The 20,727-nt window shown below is 40.4% G+C and overlaps 3 protein-coding genes across 5 annotated transcripts; 1 reads left to right on the top strand and 2 right to left on the bottom strand.

Annotated features, from left to right (window-relative positions):
- Nucleotides 1-2,546: 2,546 nt before the first annotated feature.
- LOC142532984 (homeobox-leucine zipper protein MERISTEM L1-like) lies at nucleotides 2,547-8,094 on the top strand. 3 transcript variants are annotated; one of them, XM_075639572.1, is made up of 13 exons: nucleotides 2,547-2,780; nucleotides 3,211-3,433; nucleotides 3,950-4,224; nucleotides 4,326-4,443; nucleotides 4,552-4,740; nucleotides 4,838-5,278; nucleotides 5,370-5,471; nucleotides 5,569-5,769; nucleotides 5,852-6,026; nucleotides 6,113-6,384; nucleotides 6,521-6,616; nucleotides 6,720-7,104; nucleotides 7,786-8,094. In XM_075639572.1, the coding sequence occupies exons 3-12, from the start codon at nucleotides 4,004-4,006 to the stop codon at nucleotides 7,083-7,085; spliced, it is 2,181 nt and encodes a 726-aa protein (XP_075495687.1). In that variant the 5' UTR covers nucleotides 2,547-2,780; nucleotides 3,211-3,433; nucleotides 3,950-4,003; the 3' UTR covers nucleotides 7,086-7,104; nucleotides 7,786-8,094. The 3 variants fall into 3 exon arrangements, with proteins under 3 accessions (XP_075495687.1, XP_075495672.1, XP_075495680.1); XM_075639557.1 differs by having other exon boundaries at nucleotides 3,946-4,224; XM_075639565.1 differs by having other exon boundaries at nucleotides 3,946-4,224; nucleotides 6,720-7,114; nucleotides 7,797-8,094.
- Nucleotides 8,095-15,137: 7,043 nt separating this feature from the next.
- Nucleotides 15,138-15,632, bottom strand: LOC142537779 (uncharacterized). Its single transcript, XM_075643274.1, has one exon. It carries the CDS (start codon nucleotides 15,630-15,632, stop codon nucleotides 15,138-15,140), a length of 495 nt encoding a protein of 164 aa, XP_075499389.1.
- Nucleotides 15,633-15,973: 341 nt separating this feature from the next.
- Nucleotides 15,974-17,062, bottom strand: LOC142537778 (uncharacterized). The gene is made up of 2 exons (XM_075643272.1): nucleotides 16,664-17,062; nucleotides 15,974-16,609 (listed from the first exon to the last, which is right to left on the bottom strand). Exons 1-2 carry the CDS (start codon nucleotides 17,060-17,062, stop codon nucleotides 15,974-15,976), a joined length of 1,035 nt encoding a protein of 344 aa, XP_075499387.1.
- Nucleotides 17,063-20,727: the final 3,665 nt, after the last annotated feature.

Genomic DNA, 20,727 nt, shown 5'->3' with positions numbered 1-20,727 from the left:
TTCTTCGTTAATGAACATATAAATGAAAAAGGAAAACAATTAAAATGAAGGTTGATTTTTTTTCGGTACTCGTGTATAATCCATAAAAAAAATTCTTAGTAAAATTGAGTTATTTTGGTGAGTTAAAAAAGATTATTCAAATTATAATTATATAAAAACTAGACATATAATTTGAGAATATATATGAGGGATTTTAGCCACATATATAAAACTTCTTAGTGAAGATGAGTGATTAATATGATTTCTGTATTTATAACTTTATACAAAAAAAAATTTACATTTAGGGTATCTAATAAGCAAGGTTCTAAAAAGCATGAAGCGCCTAGAAGCGCGGATGTCGAGCTCCAAGTTTTTCTAATTTAAGCGAGATTAGCACAGACTTAAGCGTGAAAAAATGTTTTTTATTTTTAGTGATTGTAATTATATCAAACCAATAAATAGAAAAAAATAATACATAAATATGATAAATTTAAGTCTGATGCATTAATTCTCATATTTATAAAAGCATAAAAATCTCAAAATTACAATCTTTATTTGTTTTTGCAACTAGACTACATTAAAAAATGCTAAATATTTGTCAAATCATTATCAGACATGCTTAATCATAATTAAAATTAAAAAATAAACATCTAAATTATAAATCTAATTTATTATTTTAAAATAAAAAGACATACCTTCAAAATAAAAATATTTAAAAATAAATAAATGCGATTAATTGTACTTAAGCACACTTAATTAAACGTCTTAACTACGCTTAATTCGATCAAACTATAGTTTAACCGCTTTTCTACGAAACGGGGCATTTTTATCGAATTTCAAGCTTAAGCGCGTTTAAGCGGAGCGGGTTTTTTAGAACACTGCTAATAAGTATTATTTATTAATTTATATATATATTTCATGATTTAGTAATACGTGAACATGCATATTTTTCAGCACTTATTTTTTTCCAGCGATTTTTTTTTTTAAATGTGTATTCTACGGTAGTATGTCATCTATTCGTCCTAATTAAATCCGTTGTAACTTGTAAATGGCTATTTTGTAAGTATCCTGTACAATAATTAACTTCGAAAATTGGCCTGTATAATAATTGATTTATTATATTAGTTCTTTTTCTCATTTTCTCAGATAATTAATTTTATATTAATGGTATAGTGAACTAAATTTTATAATTAAAATCTCCAAATATTAAATACATTAAAATCATTTGTAAAAAAAACACTAATATGATCCGCTCATCTGTTATGTTCTGCGTCAAATAATATCATATACACATAGGAAAAACAGTTTAATTAATATTCTAAGTGCATTTTATGGTCTGGTAATTAGGTAGTTAATGTTTTATCTTGATCTATTAAGTTTGTTGTTTACTAATTCTATTTTGTCGGAATGTTGACATAATTTTGAAAATCACTGATGTAACATCGAAAATGAAATATTGTTAACATATTTAATATAGCATTAGCAATTTGGTGAAGTAGGACTCAAAACTAAACCAAAAAAAAAAGGTTATTGTACCAAGAGTTGACTTTTACTAATTATATGACAAAAACCCAAATAAAACAACTTAAATAACTAAATTAACTCTTACATATATATTATTATATAAAAGATAAAGACATCAAATTAATCATGTTTGGAGGACAACAAAATATTTAATTTCATAATTACTTTTTTTACTCGTTATCTCGCTAAAAATCTGCTCAAGTCACTCCACGATTTACATAGAAAATAACTTTTTAAACAAAACTTTTTTTTAAATCGAACAAAACTATTCTAAATTGAAAACAATTTTGTGTTAATTATTTATTATTAATTGATCAACCTACAAAAATAATAATATACACAACGCATATGCATCTTTTCATTAGTAAAAATAGTTAATTGAATGACATTATCTACACTACACTTAGCTAATACACTCCATTTTATGTATAAAATCATAATGATTTACCTCATAAAATTGAGTGTAAATAACTAAAACTAAGAATGTAAATCATATGATTTTATTCATAAAATTGAGTGTAAATATTACAAGAATTGAATCTAAATAATATTAGCCTAATCCAATGTAAATCATTTTATAATGATTTCAATTATGTATAAGATTACAAATATTCAAACAATACATCCATATGGTTGTAAAATACAAATTTTCGACCATTACTATTATATGAAAAATGAAATTTCAAGATTTAAAATGAGTATTCACATGCATGCCTGTCTGGAAAAAAAAGGGATAACCTCAACCCACGATATATATGAAACATATTTTTTTATAAAAATGAATTAAAAAAAAGATCGATTTGAAGAATATATATGAATTTACTATGCATGAAATTTACAGAGGAAATTTAAACCTGAGATACCAACCCCAAAGGCTTCTCTTTCTTGAGCAGTAAAGACTCGGCTCTCTCCTCACACCCCGCCATTAATGCTTTCGCACCCTCTCTACACGCTCCGCAATTACTCCTTCACTGCCACATCTTCCCCTTTTCCTTTCTTCATCACCCACCCTTCTTTGCAAGTTTTTTTTTTTTAATTAATACTGATAGTCTCTCTATTTTTATTTTATCACCTCTTTTTGCTCATCCATTTATATCCCTTTCAATCCCCATATACCACTATTCCTCTTAAATTCTATTCACAAGAAAAGCACCGTCGGCAATAAAACTTCCATTTTCCATCCGGGAAACTGGTTTTTAAGCCTCAGAACTATATCTCAGCCTTCGCTCTTTGTCTCTAATTCTTGAGATAGGGTTTCCTTTGAAGTTCCAGCAACTGTAAGTTCACTCAACATGCGTCTTTTTTCAGATTTCGAGCTTCTGCTCACTTTTAAAATAACATTAAGCTCCATTTTCTGTGACGGGTTACCGAATTTAGCTGTCTTCTTTTTTCTTTTTGTTATTTCCGCTAAAAAAAAATTTGTTTGAAGAGAGAATATTTGGGTTGGATCACTCCATCCTGTATCTTGCAAGCGTTTTATATAACCCCAGTTCGAAAAATTAACGTTGTTTGGTGTGAAAGGCTCACACCGTGTAAACTCTTTGTTTCCTTATATCCTTTTTTTTCCCCTTATTTTGGCCGTTTGGCTCTTTAGGAGAGAGGATAAAAAAAATTAAGTATTGTTTGGAAGCTTGAAAACAAAAAACAAAACAAAAGTCCATTGTTAGTCTGTTGTTACATGTAACCATTTCGTTTGCTTTTTCTCAGATACTGCCAGAGAATCTGCTTAAACTCAACGCACTGACATTTAGAAGCCAAAAAGCTAGCTAAGCCCCAATTTCAGATAGAGAGAAAGGAAGTACAAGTTTTAGTACAGAACTCCCTAGGGTTTGTTGGTAAATATGTGCAGCTTCAACAACTGATGCTTAGGCATGGGGGAATCACATTTCCAGCAAGTCTGAAGATCTCCATTCTTGAATAGATTAGCGAGGTAGGGAGTTTATTTTATAATAAAGTACACTTTTTTTTCTACTATTTGACTCGTTCTAGATTGAATTTAATGTTCGCCTACCATGTTAATCATGCACCCTCGTCTTTAAGAAGTTCAATTCTGAGGAAACAGCATGCGAAATGGACAACCTATTTAATGGCGCACTGTGGCTTGTCAAGATTCAATCATTCCCTTTCCCTCTTTTGTTTTCTCTGGAAAAAAAAATTAATTTCTAGATCGGATTACAGTAACAGAGCTAGGGCTAAAGATTAATTAATAATTCCTCACTAGATACTTCTCAGAATACTAGCGAAAAAGAAGTTTTAATGGCTATTTTTATGTGCGTATATTTTCCGTTGTGGAGTAAAGAAACAGATCTGGTGCCCTGATAGAATCATTAATGGTTTCAAGATTTAGCCAGATTTTTGTTTGTTGTTACCTTTCTCCATTTCTCCAATATATAGAGTAATTATAATTATCAGATCTGATTTCAAGTCAATTTTTTTTGTCAGATAGAAAAGAGACTAATTTCGTGGGAGCCTCCAGTGCGTAGCGGATTATAAAGTAGAAATGTTTCAGCCAAACATGTTCGATAGCCACCATCACTTGCTAGACTTGGGGCATAAAAGCCCAGAAAATGAGTTGGACCTTATTCGGGACGATGAGTATGAGAGCAAATCCGGAACTGATATAATGGAAGCCCCCTCCTGTGACGATCAAGATCCCAATCAACGTCCCAAGAAGAAGAGATATCATCGCCACACTCAGCACCAAATACAGGAAATGGAATCGTATGCTCCCATTTTCTTTTGCAACTAAAACCTTTGATTAATTTATACATTAATCTTTCATTTTCCTTTTTTTACGGCTTTGTAACGTGCTGGCTGAACAGGTTTTTTAAGGAATGCCCTCATCCTGATGATAAACAAAGGAAAGAGCTTGGCCGTCGACTGACTTTGGAACCATTGCAAATTAAATTTTGGTTCCAAAACAAACGCACTCAAATGAAGGTGATGTGAACCTTTTCTTTTCTTTCACATTTTTGGTATGTTGTCGATGCCATTTATATCAGTTTTTGCTGTTTTTGATTGTTATTAAAGTTTGAGGATCAATTGCAGGCCCAACATGAACGCCATGAGAACACACAGCTGAGATCCGACAATGATAAGCTTCGTGCGGAGAACGTACGTTACAAAGAAGCTCTCAGCAACGCTACCTGTCCAAACTGTGGAGGCCCGGCAGCCATCGGTGAAATGTCATTTGATGAACAGCATCTTAGGATTGAAAATGCTCGCTTAAGAGAAGAGGTATGTTGTTATTAAATTACGTGGAAATTCGAACCATTTAATTGTTTAAAGGCATTGATGAAACTGTACAAATATTACGAATATGATGTATTTCCAGATCGATAGGATTTCAGGAATTGCCGCGAAGTATGTTGGAAAACCAATGCTCACTTATCCTCATCTGTCACCTGGAGCATCTCGTTCACTTGATCTTGCAGTGGGAAATTTCGGGTCACATGCAAGCATGTCTGCAGGAGAGATATACGGAGCAGCTGATCTTCTTAGGTCGGTATCTGGCCCAAGTGATTCTGAAAAGCCAATGATTATTGAGCTTGCTGTTGCAGCAATGGAGGAGTTGTTCAGGATGGCTCAAACTGGAGAGCCCTTATGGATTCCTGGCACTGGTAATTCTGCTGAGACTTTGAACGAAGAGGAGTATATGAGGACGTTCCCTCGTGGGATTGGGCCGAAGCCTTTGGGATTGAAATCTGAAGCTTCTCGTGAGTCGACCGTCGTGATTATGAATCACATTAACTTGGTGGAAATTCTGATGGATGCGGTATGGTTTCATTATTATATTTGGTATCAGATTTTGTAGGTTATTTTTGTTCGGTTTGGAAATCATTTGATTCCTGATTTATGATTTGCAGAATCAATGGTCAAGTGTGTTTTCTAGTATTGTTTCAAGAGCATTGACTTTGGAAATCTTATCTACTGGTGTGGCTGGTAACTACAATGGAGCTTTACAAGTGGTATGTGTGGTGATAAGTTAAAGCGAACTTTCTAATATTCTGTATACCTAAGGTTGTAATCTTTTCTTAATTAATTTTCTATTTGATTTGATTCCAGATGACTGCTGAGTTCCAAGTCCCCTCTCCTTTGGTCCCGACCCGTGAAAACTATTTCGTACGATATTGCAAACACCACCCTGATGGAGTTTGGGCTGTAGTTGATGTCTCTTTGGACAACCTAAGACCTACTTCTATATCAAGATGTAGAAGGAGGCCATCTGGTTGTTTGATTCAAGAATTGCCTAACGGCTACTCCAAAGTATGGCCAAATTCACATTCTAATAAGAAATTTATGTCAAAAATAAATTTATCTAATCAAATTCGGGACAACCTTATACTAGGTTACATGGGTTGAACATGTAGAAGTGGATGACAGAGCGGTTCATAGCATATACAAAACACTAGTCAACTCAGGGCTTGCATTCGGGGCAAGACGCTGGGTTGCAACCCTTGACCGACAATGTGAACGACTAGCAAGTGTTATGGCTAATAACATCACAGCTGGAGAAGCCGGGGGTACGTAATAAAGATCGTTGCACGACAGTTTTCATCAGTACAATAATATTTTCGATATTTTAATCTAATTATATACTCTGGTGCAGTGATATCCTCCCCAGAGGGTAGAAAGAGTATGCTGAAGCTAGCAGAACGAATGGTGATGAGTTTTTGCACTGGCGTTGGTGCTTCTACGGCACATACATGGACAACGTTGTCCGGAAGTGGTGCTGACGATGTTCGGGTCATGACCAGAAAAAGTGTCGATGATCCAGGCAGACCTCCTGGGATTGTGCTTAGTGCTGCAACTTCGTTTTGGCTGCCAGTTCCACCAAAACGAGTTTTTGATTTCCTGCGGGATGAGAATTCGAGAAGCGAGGTACTAGTGAGATAATTTCTATTAGCTATAACATACGCATACTAATTAGTGGGGTACATAACATATTTGTCTTTAGATCCAGCTTATCTAGATTGCTGCATTATCTTAATAAATTCTCTCTTTTGTATCATTAAAGTGGGATATTCTTTCAAATGGCGGACTTGTTCAAGAAATGGCGCACATAGCAAATGGTCGTGATCCAGGAAACTCAGTTTCTTTACTGCGCGTAAATGTAAGTTACAATTAATAACACACTCCACTCATCAATCATGTTAATCAATTCTATATATTTACTAGAAGCGGATGTCCTAACTTCAAGATGAATCTTAATGTAGAGTTCAAACTCAAGCCAAAGCAATATGCTGATACTACAAGAGAGTTGCACTGATTCAACCGGATCCTATGTTATTTACGCGCCAGTTGACATTGTTGCGATGAATGTGGTCTTAAGCGGTGGCGACCCCGATTATGTGGCCCTCCTACCGTCTGGTTTTGCTATACTTCCTAATGTACCAAACAATCAGGCAGGAGAAATTCCTGAGGTTGGATCCGGTGGATCTTTGCTCACAGTTGCCTTTCAGATACTTGTAGATTCTGTTCCAACAGCTAAACTCTCTCTGGGCTCGGTTGCGACGGTTAATAGCCTTATTAAATGCACCGTTGAAAGGATCAAAAGTGCAGTACTGGGTGAGGGTGCATGACCAAAACATTATCGTCAAGGTACTTTTTTGTGAGCTTGCTACTTTGTTGCCTGCAAACTCATGACTTGTTACGCAAATTTGGTCAGTCTTGATTTCCTGATAAAGGATAATGTTTGTCCTGATCCCATTTCAGTTTAGTTCTGTTTGCCATGATACCATATCAGTTTTAGGATGGAACTTTCCTCTTCCATCTTATATCCTACTGGTACTGTATCCATGATGTGTAAATTGCTATTCCATAGGCGCATATAATTAAATTACTGTAACATGTTTCTGGTGTCATCCACCATTCTAAATTTGAACACTACATAGAGCAGAGGATCATCTGGAATGTGATTCGATCGGTTTACGAGTGGATCAAAGTTCACAAGTTACTAATACCCTTAGGTTGCATTTGAATTGATGTATTTCAAATCTATAAATTTCAAATATATTTTTGTAGTTTTAGAGAAGCAATATATTAAACTTTAAATACACCTTTTTACATGTTAATTATGATGAATTTAAGTTAATCCAATAATGAAGATATTTGAAATATATTCTATTTTGTATAACTAAGTGTGAATAAGTAAGCTGTGAATTTATGATTCAATCTATTATTTCATTATTTAGAATAAAGCTATAATTCAAATCCATCTTCTAAAACCTTAGCTTTTTGGGATTTTTTTCAAAGATTTTGCTTAGTGACAGTATTTTGCAGTGATGAACGAGACGAAGTAGTGATGTTGAAGAACAGGTTTGTTTACGTGAAGGACGCGAAGCAAGGGAAGAAGTCAAGAACGAACCTGTCATATATCCTTGCCTTGTGGTGTTTATCTTGGATGCAATGCATGAATGCAGATGGATTTTCACTGCCCTGCAAGGGTAGTTGGTTCGGGTATTGACTCTGCCTACATATTAAATACGATCAAGTAAACAAGAACCTTGTTATTTTGTATTGTCAAACCAAACTATTTATGAATCTTTTGTTTCGTTTTGTGATCGGAGTTAGAAGTAATTCCTTTTGTCACTCGGAAGAGTTTTTTATTTCCAAAAAAAAAAAAATAGTGGTTATTATGCATTTTGCTTATATTATTTATTCTTTCTCCAAGAATATAAATATTCATGAGCAGGTCACTTGTGAGATAATTTCATGAATCTTTATCTGTGAAACATGTCAACCCTACCGATATTCACAATAAAAAATAATACTCTAAACATAAAAAATAATATTTTTTTATGGATAACCCAAATAAGATATCTGTTTTACAAAATATGACCCGTGAGACTATCTCACATGAGTTTTTATCAATATTTATTTGGCCTCGCAGTTTGCACGGATGTTCGTTTTTTTATTGAGAATAAAAAAATTCTAACACCCCGTAAACAAAAACAATATACTTGACATGTTTTGAATATGTTTTCTTTGTAATAATTTTTTTGCAAGTGCGATCGATTTTTTTTTCTCTTTCTCACAATTTCTTTTTATTTTTTTATTGTGGTCGAATTCATTATTATATATATTTTATATGCATATTTCTATCTTTAACATTGTTAAACATTGTTGTTTTAACAATTTTAGTGATAATATTTTATTGTAATCAATTTGACATGCCCGTCAAAAATCAAAAATTTCAGATTAGCTAATTAAGTTGAATTTTAAAAAGGTATTTTTAAAATCTTACATATTTAATTTTTTTGTGATTTTGGTCTCTTATTTTACAAATTTCGGTTTTAATTATGTATCTGTAATTTTTTTGGCAATTTGAACCTATTTCATAAGGAGTACCGACTGTTATGTTGGTACCATATCAACATCACATATACAAAAAGAACAAATATGACAAATTAAAATTGAGATTTGATTACACATATTATCAAAATCGCAAACTGGTAAATATATAAAAGATTGAAATATAATTTTTCCATATTAAAACTAAGAATAGATAATGCACAAGAGAGTACTTTATGTTTGTATCTCCATTTTGACAACTTAGAATTAATTTAGAAGTAATCTAAACTGTGTGATGAAATGATAAAAAAAAGATATTAAATTGAAAATAAAAATAACATAGCTATTTTGCAATTTCAAATATTATAAAACTTGAGAAAAGATATACCACAGGACGATACACTCTATACCAAACAGTGCATGAGACTTGAGAATATCTCTCATCAAATCGTCTTTTGGCGTCAGCTCCTCTGAATCAAACCAGTAGCCTGTAATCATTATATATATATATATATATATATATATAACCTAACATTTAGTGAGGTCACACTGCCAACAGAAAATTTAATGCAACGAAACACAAAGGTGGTTGGAATCATAAATGATGGGAAGAAATATTTGCAGGCCTCAGCTGTATGGAAAAAGGCTGCCAGCCACAGTAGATTATTCGATCGATCAAACGAAATTAAATTCGATTATTTGAAAAGAATATGTATAAAAATTAAAATGTTATTATTTGAGAGGGGGCAAATATGGCACCTAGTCTTTCACAGTTCTTCGTTCGAGTGTTTCATTTTGTATTCTGTTTGGATTTGGATGGATGAATTTTGAGTATAATTAATTTATTTTAAGAGAAACTTTATATATTATTTATGTGATATCTTGAGTTTGCTCAAATTCTCCATAAAAAATAAGCTTGATGATGCAACCCTGGCGAAATGGATGAGTCAAGTCGGGTACTCAGCCGGATTTACAATCAAGTTAAGGAAATATGAGTTGGGCGTCTCGATTGAACTTCCTCCTGGAGAGATCCGAGAGATATGCGAACAAGAAAGTAACCACGTGAATGGGCGCCGGAGGGGTGTCCGGCGTGATCACTCCAATACTTAAGTCAGCAGGGTGTTCAAACAATAAAACCAATGTAGCCAAGTGGTGGCTTATGAAATTGGTCTGGAGAGTGAGCAATAAATGAGAGTATTCAGTGTGTATTCAATATCTCAATATATATTAAATGCAAGTAAAGAACCTGGTATTTATAGTAGAAGATGTACTGATGACCTCGTTTTTTGTGTTTGAGCAATTAATGATAGTAGAGTGGCTGATTATATCCTATTAATCTAACATGTCAAATCTTACACTAGTCATGTCCAGCCCACTTGATTTTATCAACAATTAATGTCATTGTCAGAGATAGGTCGGCTGTGCATGCTCTTACCAAGGTGGCGCCATTAAATGCTTCACTCATATCGAGGTGGCCGAAGCAGAATGCCTCTCGGGTAATTTCATAGGAGCTCGGGTATTCCACGTCTCGGGAAAATCATGTCCCGGGAGGTCCAACGGCTCAGGGCATTAATCCGTTGTCATGCTACCGGCCTGAGAGCATCCCATCCTGGCCCGGACAACAACCATGGATATGCTCCATGGCCCGGGAAGTCCCAGGGCCTATCCATGACCCAGGACATCCCGAGGCATCATCACTCCCTCCTTAATTAGTCGGGCTAGAGTCCACTCGCTGTCCCGATTGGTCTCGTGTGCCCGGTCAGGAAAATCGCCTTCTCACTTGGTATTTTTCGGGCTGGTAGTAGTGTATTGACATGTGGATATTGCTGACGTGGGCCCTAAACTTCAACCTTATCCAAATCGTTTCGTATTCTCGAGGATGATCATTATGATATTCCGATATCTGTGTACGTCTTTTCGGCTACTTGGTACAACTTCAATACTCATCCTGATCGTTAATGCATTCAAAAATCAACAGTCGTGATCAACTCCTTTCTCCTATATATAGCAACCCCTCTATTTTTGGATCGTATTAGCAAATTATCATCCGAGAAATCTAATGGCAGGTTCAAGTAGCTCGAAGACTCCTGATATGGCGGAGGAATTCATGAAAACAGCTCTGGAAAAACGAAAGATGGAGCTGGTGGATGAAGTCTTTCACAAAGTACTTCGATTCTGGGAGGAGCTGCAAGGACTGCAGTTTCTCTAAGAGTGCGGAGAAGCTACCACTCCCCGACTGGTGGCGAAGCTGGAGAAATATCGGGAACGTCTGCACGTTGCCGAGACGGTGGATCTCTTTGGAGATGACTACGTCTACCAGCTGATGCTTTACAAGGAGAGGAAGATCCTGACGGACATCACCGACTCCGCTAACTTCCTCAAGACGTCCACTGGAGAAGTAAAAAAGTGGATGACCATGTGGATGTTCTTTGTAGAGGAAGAGTATTTTGATGTAATCCGCAGAAATTCTCTTAAATAAATAAAACGCTTATTTAGTTTATCCATGTTCTTTACTTTGCTCGGTCGAAGATAATAACGAATAATCGACAAACCGAAAGGCCGGGACATCACATATCCCGGTCTTAGAATAAGGTGCTGGGGCCTCATATTCCCGGGCTTAAAATAGAACGCCGGGCTCTCTCACAACCTGGGCTAAGAATATGGCGCCGGGACCTTATATTTCCCGGGCTAATATGTTTCAGTCGGTTAGTGTTCTCGGGCAGCCCACGGGGGGTCACTATGATGCATGCTCTTAATATTTATATCGCCAAAAATCGTTTCATATTCCGAGAATTTGATAACTATAACATATTGATATTCGTGCACGTCCTTTTGTCTGTTCAGCTCTATTTCCAAAATTCATCCTGAACGTTCACGTATTCATTCAACGGTTGTGATTAACTTTCCTCCTGAATAAATGGGAAAACATTCTGATTGGTTTGAGACCTTTCAACTTCTTCCATATTAAATGCCACTTGCCTATAAATAAGATGGTAGAGACGAAAGGTGATCATCAATTCAATATGTTGAGTTCAAGTGATTCCAGTGCTTGCAGCAGTATAATCACTGACAGTGGTGTGCCTGCTCAAGCATTAGGCGAAATACATCCCCATATAGAGGCTTTGAAGAGGACCATTGAAGAATATATCTAGGTAAAGGTCATGTCTACCTGGTATAAGATTCAAGATATCAGTAACACGCACCAGAACGGTTTGGCCCTTACCCGTACACAAAAGGCAGTGGCGAGGAAATACAGGCGAGAGCTTGGAGTAGCTCGAGTTGCAGACCTGGCCACTGACCAAGTTCTGTTGCAGACGATGCTGTGGAAGGAATGGCATCAGCTGAACAAGATCTCAACCTCCGAGTCCTTCTCCAATCTTCACATTCGGGAATTGACTGATTGGATAATCGAGTGGCAAGACTATGTATCCTCAAGAACGGCGGATGTAATACGACATCGATAATTTCCTTAATAAAATCTTAATTATTATACTTTGTTTCTTTAATCTTCTGCAAATAAATCGATGTAAACTGAAAATATCTAACCGACTGAATGAAATCGAAATGCCAGGACCTAATATATCCTGAACTTAAAATGAAGTACCGGGGCATCGTGTCTCCCGGGCTTATAGATAAGATGCCGGGTTCTTTCGCCACCCGGGCTTATGGATAAGATGCCGGGTTCTCTCGCCACCCGGGCTTATAGTACTTTATCGTTTGGTTTCCCTGGGCAATTAATGCGATGTCATAATGACGCGCCCCCTACTGACAAGTTGTCAGAATCTGTATGTATTCCGGGCAGATGAATGATCATGACGCCTCGATTTATGCGCCTGTCTTTTCAATATCCCGCCTAATTATGCCGCTCAATTTCCGAGGCTAATTTGGTACGTCCGATTCATTTTAGATCAACGGTGAGGATCACTATTCTCCTTCTATATATAGTAGATGACCGATTTCTGAAAACTCATTTGCAAATTTACTCTGTGGCCATACTCTTGCAAATTTCTCTCAAATTCTCCGGCGCGCAAGTCCTTATTCCGGCGTCCTTCCAGCCACCAGTTACCACTTTTGCTTCTTTTTCCAGTAAATTTTTCTTCTCCCTCATCATATTTACCCTTTACGTCATGTCGAACTCCACCTCCTCCACCTCCGGTAAAAATGTCAGGGGTCGATCGGAGGATAACTCCCCGACCCCTTCTGAAACCTCCGTTCACGTCCCAATAGGCATTCCTATTGTTTCCTCCCGACCTATTTCCAAAAGACCTACTAAGGCTTCTTCCTCCCGGCCTTCTGGCATTCCCGGGCGGCAGCTGAGGCCCAGGAAGCTGAAGAACACCGGGCCGAAGCAGAGGTGACGGCTCGGGGGGAGACCACCTCCCAGGCTGCTGAGGAGGACTCGGCTCCTCCGAATCATAGAAAGAGGAAAGCCACCGCGGAGCCAGCTGTGGAGATGGTGGTTCTAGAAGATGCACCCGAGGAGGTCATCCGATCTCCTCCACTCACCGGGTCATCTGCGGGTCCATCCGGTGGAAAGCCCTGGGTGCTCCCTAATATCTTTGGGGACGATATCAGCTCGGATCTCGTGAAGATGATCCGGAGCCTTTTGCGCCCTGACGAGGTGGGGCATCTGCAAGGGCTCCACCCCAACGAGATGTTATGCGAAGGAGTAGCCCGATCCTTTTCTGTAAGTATCCCTTGTTTCATTACTCGTTTTTATCAATTTTTCTAACTTTGCATGTTTACAGGGCTTGCAGATGCTCGTGGCTGCTTTTGAGCGAGTGGCTCAGGCTGCGAAGGGGGCCAATGCCCAGGCCCAGACTGCCCGGGAAACACACGCCAAACTCCAAGAGGAGATAGGCCGGCTGAATGAGCTTCATGAGCACGTTCTGGCCCGGGAGAGGGCTGTTTGGCAGCAACAGGTGGACTTGACCCGGGCAGAACTAACTGAGGCCCGGGCAGAGGCAACGGCAACTAGGGCAGAGGCGGAGTCCTCCCGAGTCTGAGCTGAAGATTTTCAGGCTGCTGTAAGCCTTCTGAGGACTGCCCAGGAGGAACAGATGACAAATTTTTTGAAGTCCCCTGAGTTCAAGAAGATGGTGGCTGACAAAGCTTTCCCCTATTTCGAACAGGGTTTCAACAAGTGCCTGGAGCAGTTTGAAGAGGCGGGCTTGGTCCCAGCTGACCGGGAGGACTTCCCGGACTTAGAGAAGGCTGTTGCATCCCTCCCGGATGATGAAGTAGAGAATAAGAGGCAGGATGAACAAGCTCCTCAGTAGATTAGAATTTCTGTAGTTTTGGTTTTTGTTTTTTTAATTCCCGGGCTTCCGGGCACCTTGTAAATATCTTCTCTTTCAATGGAATATTTCGTTATCACATTTGATAGTTGCTTCAAAATATTTCCATGGATGTAAAATTGACTTGAATTCGGTAATAACCCTTCTGAATTTTATCAGTCATTAACCAGTGCACCTTCACAAAGCATAAACCCGGGGGTTTAATATGAAATTAGTCTTGATAAATGACCAGGGTACAAGTCACTGGGATGGTTCATTGGGTTTGATAGATAACCAGGGTACAGGTCCCCGGGATGGTTCATTGGGTTTGATAGATAACCAGGGTACAGGTCCCCGGGCCAAGGTACAGGTCCTTGGTCTTTGTAGAGAACCAGGGTGCGGATCCCCGGGCCAAGGTACGGGTCCTTGGGCTTAGATACCAGGGTGCGGGTCCCTGGGCCAGGGTACGGGTCCCCGGACCAAAGTACGGGTCCTTGGTCTTTGTAGAGAACCAGGGTGCGGATCCCCGGGCCAAGGTACGGGTCCTTGGGCTTAGGATATAACCGGGGTACGGGTCCTTGGGCTTAGGATATAACCGGGGTACGGGTCCTTCGAGCCAGGGTACGGGTCCCTGGGCTTAGTAGATGACCAGGGTGCGGGTCCCCGGGCCAAGGTACGGGTCCTTGGTCTTCGTAGAGAACCAGGGTGCGGATCCCCGGACCAAGGTACGGGTCCTTGGGCTTAGGATGTAACCGGGGTACGGGTCCTCCGGGCTAGGGTACGGGTCCCTGGGCTTAGTAGATGACCGGGGTGCGGGTCCCCGAGCCAAGGTACGGGTCCTTGGTCTTTGTAGAGAACCAGGGTGCGGATCCCCGGGCCAAGGTACGGGTCCTTGGGCTTAGGATATAACCGGGGTACGGATCCTCCGGGCCAAGGTACGGGTCCCTGGGCTTAGTAGATGACCGGGGTGCGGGTCCCCGGGCCAAGGTACGGGTCCCTGAGCTTAGTAGATATTTCCCTGAACCATTTCTTTATTTGATGAAGAAACAATAGATACACGTGCTTTTAAACATAATATTTCTTTAAATGGAAAGCATTCCATGGCCTCTTGATAGTGTGTCCCTGAGAATCTTCAAGATAGTAAGCTGCACCTGAGCTGACTCTTCGAATTATTTTGAAGAGTCCTTTCCAACGGGCTTTTAATTTTCCCACATCACCTACGGGCTTGATCTTCTTCATGACCAAGTCCCCAACCAGAAAATTTCGTGGCCAAACATGCTTGTTGTAGGACTTCACCACCCGGCTGCGATAAGCTTCCATTCGAATGGCTTCTCGATCTCTTCTTTCTTCCACTAAATCAAGTTCAATGGCCCGAGATTGATCATTGTTGCTCGGATAAGATTCTATCCGAGTAGAAGATTGTCCAATCTCCACCGGCATGACTGCTTCTGAACCATAGACAAGGCTGTAGGGTGTTTCCCCGAGTAGATGATCGAGGCGTAGTTCGGTATGCCCATAAGACACTCGGTAATTCTTCCACCCAATCTTTTCATTTTCCATGGAGTCGGGCTTTCAATGCTTGCACAATGATCCTGTTAGTCACTTCAGTCTGGCCATTAGCCTGAGGGTAAGCTACTGAGGTGAAGGATTGAATAATCTTCATTTCTTGACACCAGGAGGTGATCTTCTTTCCCTGGAATTGCCTTCCATTATCTGAAATTAATTTCATTGGGACGCCATATCTGCAAACGATATTTTTCCAAAGAAATTTCATGACTTCATCCTCAGTAATCTTGGCTAATGGCTTGGCCTCTACCCACTTAGAGAAATAATCCACAGAAACAAGAAGGAATTTTTTCTGTGCTCGGGCTATGGGAAAAGGACCCTACGATATCCAAAACTCATTGGTCAAAAGGGCATGATGCGGAGATTGGTTGCATACTAGTAGCTGGGCGATGATGAAAATTAGAATGGTGTTGACAACCCTGACATTTTTGAACAAGTCGGGCAGCATCTTGATTCATTTGGGGCCACCAGAATCCGGCCAAGATGGCTTTTCGAGACAAAGCAATCCCACCGAGGTGTTCACCACAGCATCCTTCGTGTATTTCCCGGAGGACATACTCTACCTCTTCTTCTGATAAGCACTTGAGTAATGGGCCTTGATATGATCGTCTGTATAAAACATCACTCAAAAAGACGAACATGGGCGCTTGTTTCTTAATTTTTGCAGCCTGGGCTCGATCTTCTGGGAGCTTGCCCTGGATTATATAATCAACAATAGGGGTCATCAATGAGTTTTTCCGGACTGGGGGTTCTTTTTCATCAGTAGAGAGCACCAGCCGGGTAAAACAGAGAACTTCCCGGGTGCTTATTCTTGTCATGGAAGCAGCCAATTTGGCTAAGGTGTCAGCTTCTGCATTTTCTTCCTGTGGAATTTGCTCGATACTCCAGTCGGTCAGAGACGCTGCCCGGGCAGTGATGAGCCCTAAATATTTGAGCATTTTTTCATTCTTGGCCTCACATGTTCCCTTTATCTGCTGTATAACCAACTAGGAGTCAGAATAAATAATGACCCGGGAAGCACCAACTTCCCGGGCAGCCTGCAATCCTGCCAGAACAGTCTCATACTCCGCTTCGTTATTGGTGACCCTGGAATCAATTCTCAAAGCCAACTTGATTTTTTCTCTTGACGGGGAAACCAGGACCACTCCCACACTACATCCTGATAAATTTGATGCACCGTCAACAAACACCCTCCAGACCTCTTCTTCTACTGGTTGAATCATTTCTATTAAAAAATCTGTCAATGCCTGGGCTTTTATAGCAGCTTGGGGTTTGTATTCAATGTCATACTCCCCGAGTTTCACAGTCCATTTAACCATTCTTCCGGAGACCTCGGCATGGGTCATGATCCTCCCGAGTAGGGAATTAATGAAGACCACAATGGGATGTGAGAGAAAATAAGGCCTCAACTTCCGAGCAGTCATTACCAGGGCCAATGCCACTTTTTCCAACTCACTGTATTTTAATTCTGCTCTTCGAAGGGCGTGACTGACATAATATATCGGTTTTGATCGGCTCCTTCTTCCCGGACAAGTACAGAGCTAACAGTAAATTCAGTGGCGGAGAGGTAGACCCATAATTTTTCCCCGGACTCGGGCTTGGCCAAAATAGGAAATTCAGCCAAGTGTTTCTTTAAGTCTTGAAAAGCTTGTTCAAATTTGTCGTTCCAGCCGAATTTTTGCGCTTTTCTCAGGACTTGGAAAAATGGATAACTCCGATGGGCAGATCGGGAGATGAAGCGTGACAGGGCAGCAATCTTCCCAGTTAACTTTTGCACATCTCGGACAGATTGGGGAGAAGGCATGTCCATTATTGCTTTGATTTTTTCAGGATTGACTTCGATTCCCCTGTTAGTTACCAAGAAACCCAAGAATTTACCGCTTCTGACTCCGAACACACATTTGCCCGGGTTGAGCTTTATTCCGTACTGTTTCAAAGTGGTGAAAGTTTCAGCTAGATCATCAATAAAGTGGGAGATTTCTTGGGTCTTGATTAGAATGTCATCTACATACACCTCAATATTCCAACCTATTTGCTTTTGGAAGACAAAATTCATCAATCGTTGGTATGTGGCCCCTGTATTTTTCAATCCAAAAGGCATAACAACATAGCAGAAGGTACCCACGGATGTCATAAAACTGGCTTTATCTTGATCTTCCAGAGCTAAGGGGATTTGGTGATACCCCTTATATACATCCAGAAAGCTTAATAACTCGCATCCAGAAGTGGAATCTACCAGCTGATCAATCCGAGGAAGTGGATAGCAGTCTTTGGGACAGGCTTTATTCAGGTCCCTGAAATCAACACACATTCTCCATTTCCCAGTGGATTTTGGGACGAGGACCACATTTGATAGCCATGTATGGAATTGGACTTCCCTGATATGTCCGACCCTTAGCAACTCTCACATTTGCTCTTCAATTATTTTATCTTTTTCAGGGCCAAAATGCCTCTTTTTTTGCTTCACAGGCCGGCATCCCGGGAGGATATTCAATTTATGCTCGGCCACTCGAGGTTAGATCCCGGTCAATTCCTGTTGAGACCAGGCGAAAACATTAATGTTAGTTTTTAAACATTGCAAGAGATTTATCCGGGTGGACGCGTGATCTCTCGGGCCACCCGGACATGTTTCCCTGGCTCAATTTTCACCACTTCCTGCTCTTCTTCAGCGACAAAATGCACCTCTCTCTCCTTGGCCCCTTCCTCTAGACATTCCTTCTCCTTCCCTTCCCTCCTTGCCTTTTTCTGGTCTACCCGGACGGCCTCCCCATAACACCTCCGAGAAGAGGGTTGATCCCCCTTGACTTCTCGACCTGTCCTCGAACTGGAAATTTAATTTTCTGGTGATAATGGAGGCCACAGCTCTCATCTCATTCATAGCTGGTCTTCCCAATATGATATTATATGAGGACGGGGCATCCACCACGGTAAAAACAGTCATCACAGTCTTCCTCAAGTCTCCAGTGCCCAGGGTCAGGGGCAGGGTGATTTCCCCATCGGGGTACACAGCATGACCAGCAAAGCCAAACAAGGCAGTCTCAACCGCCTCTAATTGATACTCATGTAAATCCATCTCGACCAATGCTTCCTTAAAGATGACATTGACAGAGCTGCCATTGTCAACGAATACCCTCAACACATCATAATTAGCCACTCGGGCCTGGATGACAAGAGCGTCATTGTGGGGTAGACTAACTCCCATGAGGTCTTCTGGGCCAAAGCTAATAACCGGCCCGTCCCTCCTATTTCCATCAACTTCCAAGCATTCCCTCCTACTCCTCACTTTCCAGGCCCGGTTGGAATCACCATCTGTTGACCCTCCCGAAATCATTTTTATTACCTCTCGGCTCGAGGAAGGGTCCTTCCTTCCAACTTGTCTATTCCTTTCCTCCCGGGAACTCCCTTCTGCTCTTTCGCTTCCACTCGGGATATCTGATGATTTATGAGGAGTGTCTTGTCCGGGACGTCGAGACAACCAAGGTGGCTGTCTAGACTTATCCCGGGGAGGATGAGAGACTGGCATGGGACGCTGACTAGACCCCTTCCTCAGAGTTCGGCACTCATGCGTACTGTGAGAACACTCTTTATGAAGGGTACATAACCCTTTATTCTCGGGTCTTGATGCTCTTCCCACCGGACTAGGAAGCGGGGCTATATCTGAACTACACTCCTGGATTTCTCGATCCCGGGTGATCCTCAAAGGGACATGAGAAAAATGTCCCGGACCGCTTTTCTTATGAGCTCTCTCCTCGAGCTTCACAACCCGGTCTCCTCTCGATCTCTTCAAAGCCTCTCTCTTCTGGTTCTGCGCCTCTTCCATATTGTTGTACTTCTCTGCTCTGGATAAGAGATCTTCGAAGTTCCCGGGCAGTTTCTTAGTTAAGGATCGGAAAAAATCCCCTTCCCACAGTCCTTGCATGAACGCAGTAGTCTTCGTCTCGGGTGCACAGGCCGACACATCCAGGGCCACTCGGTTGAATCTTTTGATATATACCCTTAGAGTCTCATCTTGTCCTTGCTTCTTTTCGAACAAGCTGAAAGCAGTTTTCTTATACTTCTTGCTGCTGCTAAATTGATGCAAGAATACTTTTTGGAAGTTTTCAAAGCAATGAATGTTTTGTGGCGTCAATCCTTCAAACCATCTTTGTGCAGAGTTGACCAAAGTGGTTAGGAACACTTTGCACTTAATTTGGTCCCCATAACAATGCAACATGGCCATGTTTTCGAAACGAGCAAGGTGCCCTTCGAGATCAGAACTCCCGTCATAGTCCTTGATTTTGGCTGACTTGAAATGCCCGGGTAATGGTTCCCGGACAATGATATCTGAGAACGGGCAACCTTTTACAACATGAACATTGTCCTTAGAACCAACCTGTCCCTCCAATACCTTTACTTTATTACTCAACTCTTCTAATTCTTCCGCAACAGTGGGAGATTTAGAACCTGCACTCGACTCCCTCTCCTCCTCCCTTTTCTCTTCCTCCTGCGGCTGCTAACGTTGCTTCTCGGGATGATTGGAATGATGAGTGGTGGCCTTCTTTGCCATGGCCATCTTAACAGCATCAGTTATAATCTTGTTTAACTCCTCGGGAGTTAAATGAATGGTGGGCTGAGGACCATTAGGGGGAGGGCCACCTGCACCAGAAAAAAGAGTATTGTTCTCCTCCTGGACTCGAGAAGTGTCTTGGTTTGCTCTTCTAGTAGGAGCCATATCAACGCCTTAGAACTCATATTTCCCACAGACGGCGCCAATGATGCAACCCGGACGAAATGGATGAGTCGGGTCGGGTACTCAGCCGGATTTGCAATCAAGTTAAGGAAATATGAGTTGGGCGTCTGGATTGAACTTCCACCTGGAGAGATCCGAGAGATCTGCGAACAAGAAAGTAACCATGTGAATGGGCGCCGGAGGGGTGTCCGGCGTGACCACTCCAATGTTTAAGTCAGCAGGGTGTTCAAACAATAAAACCAATGTAGCCAAGTGGTGGCTTATGAAATTGGTCTGGAGAGTGAGCAATAAATGAAGTATTCGGTGTGTATTCAATATCTCAATATATATTAAATACAAGTAAAGAACCTGGTATTTATA

This window comes from Primulina tabacum, chromosome 2, assembly GCF_025594145.1.
Source record: "Primulina tabacum isolate GXHZ01 chromosome 2, ASM2559414v2, whole genome shotgun sequence".
In the NCBI taxonomy this organism is placed as follows: Eukaryota; Viridiplantae; Streptophyta; class Magnoliopsida; order Lamiales; family Gesneriaceae; genus Primulina; species Primulina tabacum.
This window is presented reverse-complemented; position numbering and strand designations above follow the sequence as displayed.

Bases quoted from the DNA above. Each gene is read 5' to 3' on its own strand.
- LOC142532984 (XM_075639572.1), top strand. From the start codon at position 4,004: ATGTTTCAGCCAAACATGTTCGATAGCCACCATCACTTGCTAGACTTG. The intron at 4,225-4,325 runs GTATGCTCCCAT...CTGGCTGAACAG, and splicing joins CAAATACAGGAAATGGAATC to GTTTTTTAAGGAATGCCCTC. The intron at 4,444-4,551 runs GTGATGTGAACC...GATCAATTGCAG, and splicing joins ACAAACGCACTCAAATGAAG to GCCCAACATGAACGCCATGA.
- LOC142537779 (XM_075643274.1), bottom strand. From the start codon at position 15,632: ATGGAAAATGAAAAGATTGGGTGGAAGAATTACCGAGTGTCTTATGGG.
- LOC142537778 (XM_075643272.1), bottom strand. From the start codon at position 17,062: ATGACTGCTCGGAAGTTGAGGCCTTATTTTCTCTCACATCCCATTGTG. The intron at 16,610-16,663 runs GTTGGTGCTTCC...GTTATACAGCAG, and splicing joins GATTGCAGGCTGCCCGGGAA to ATAAAGGGAACATGTGAGGC.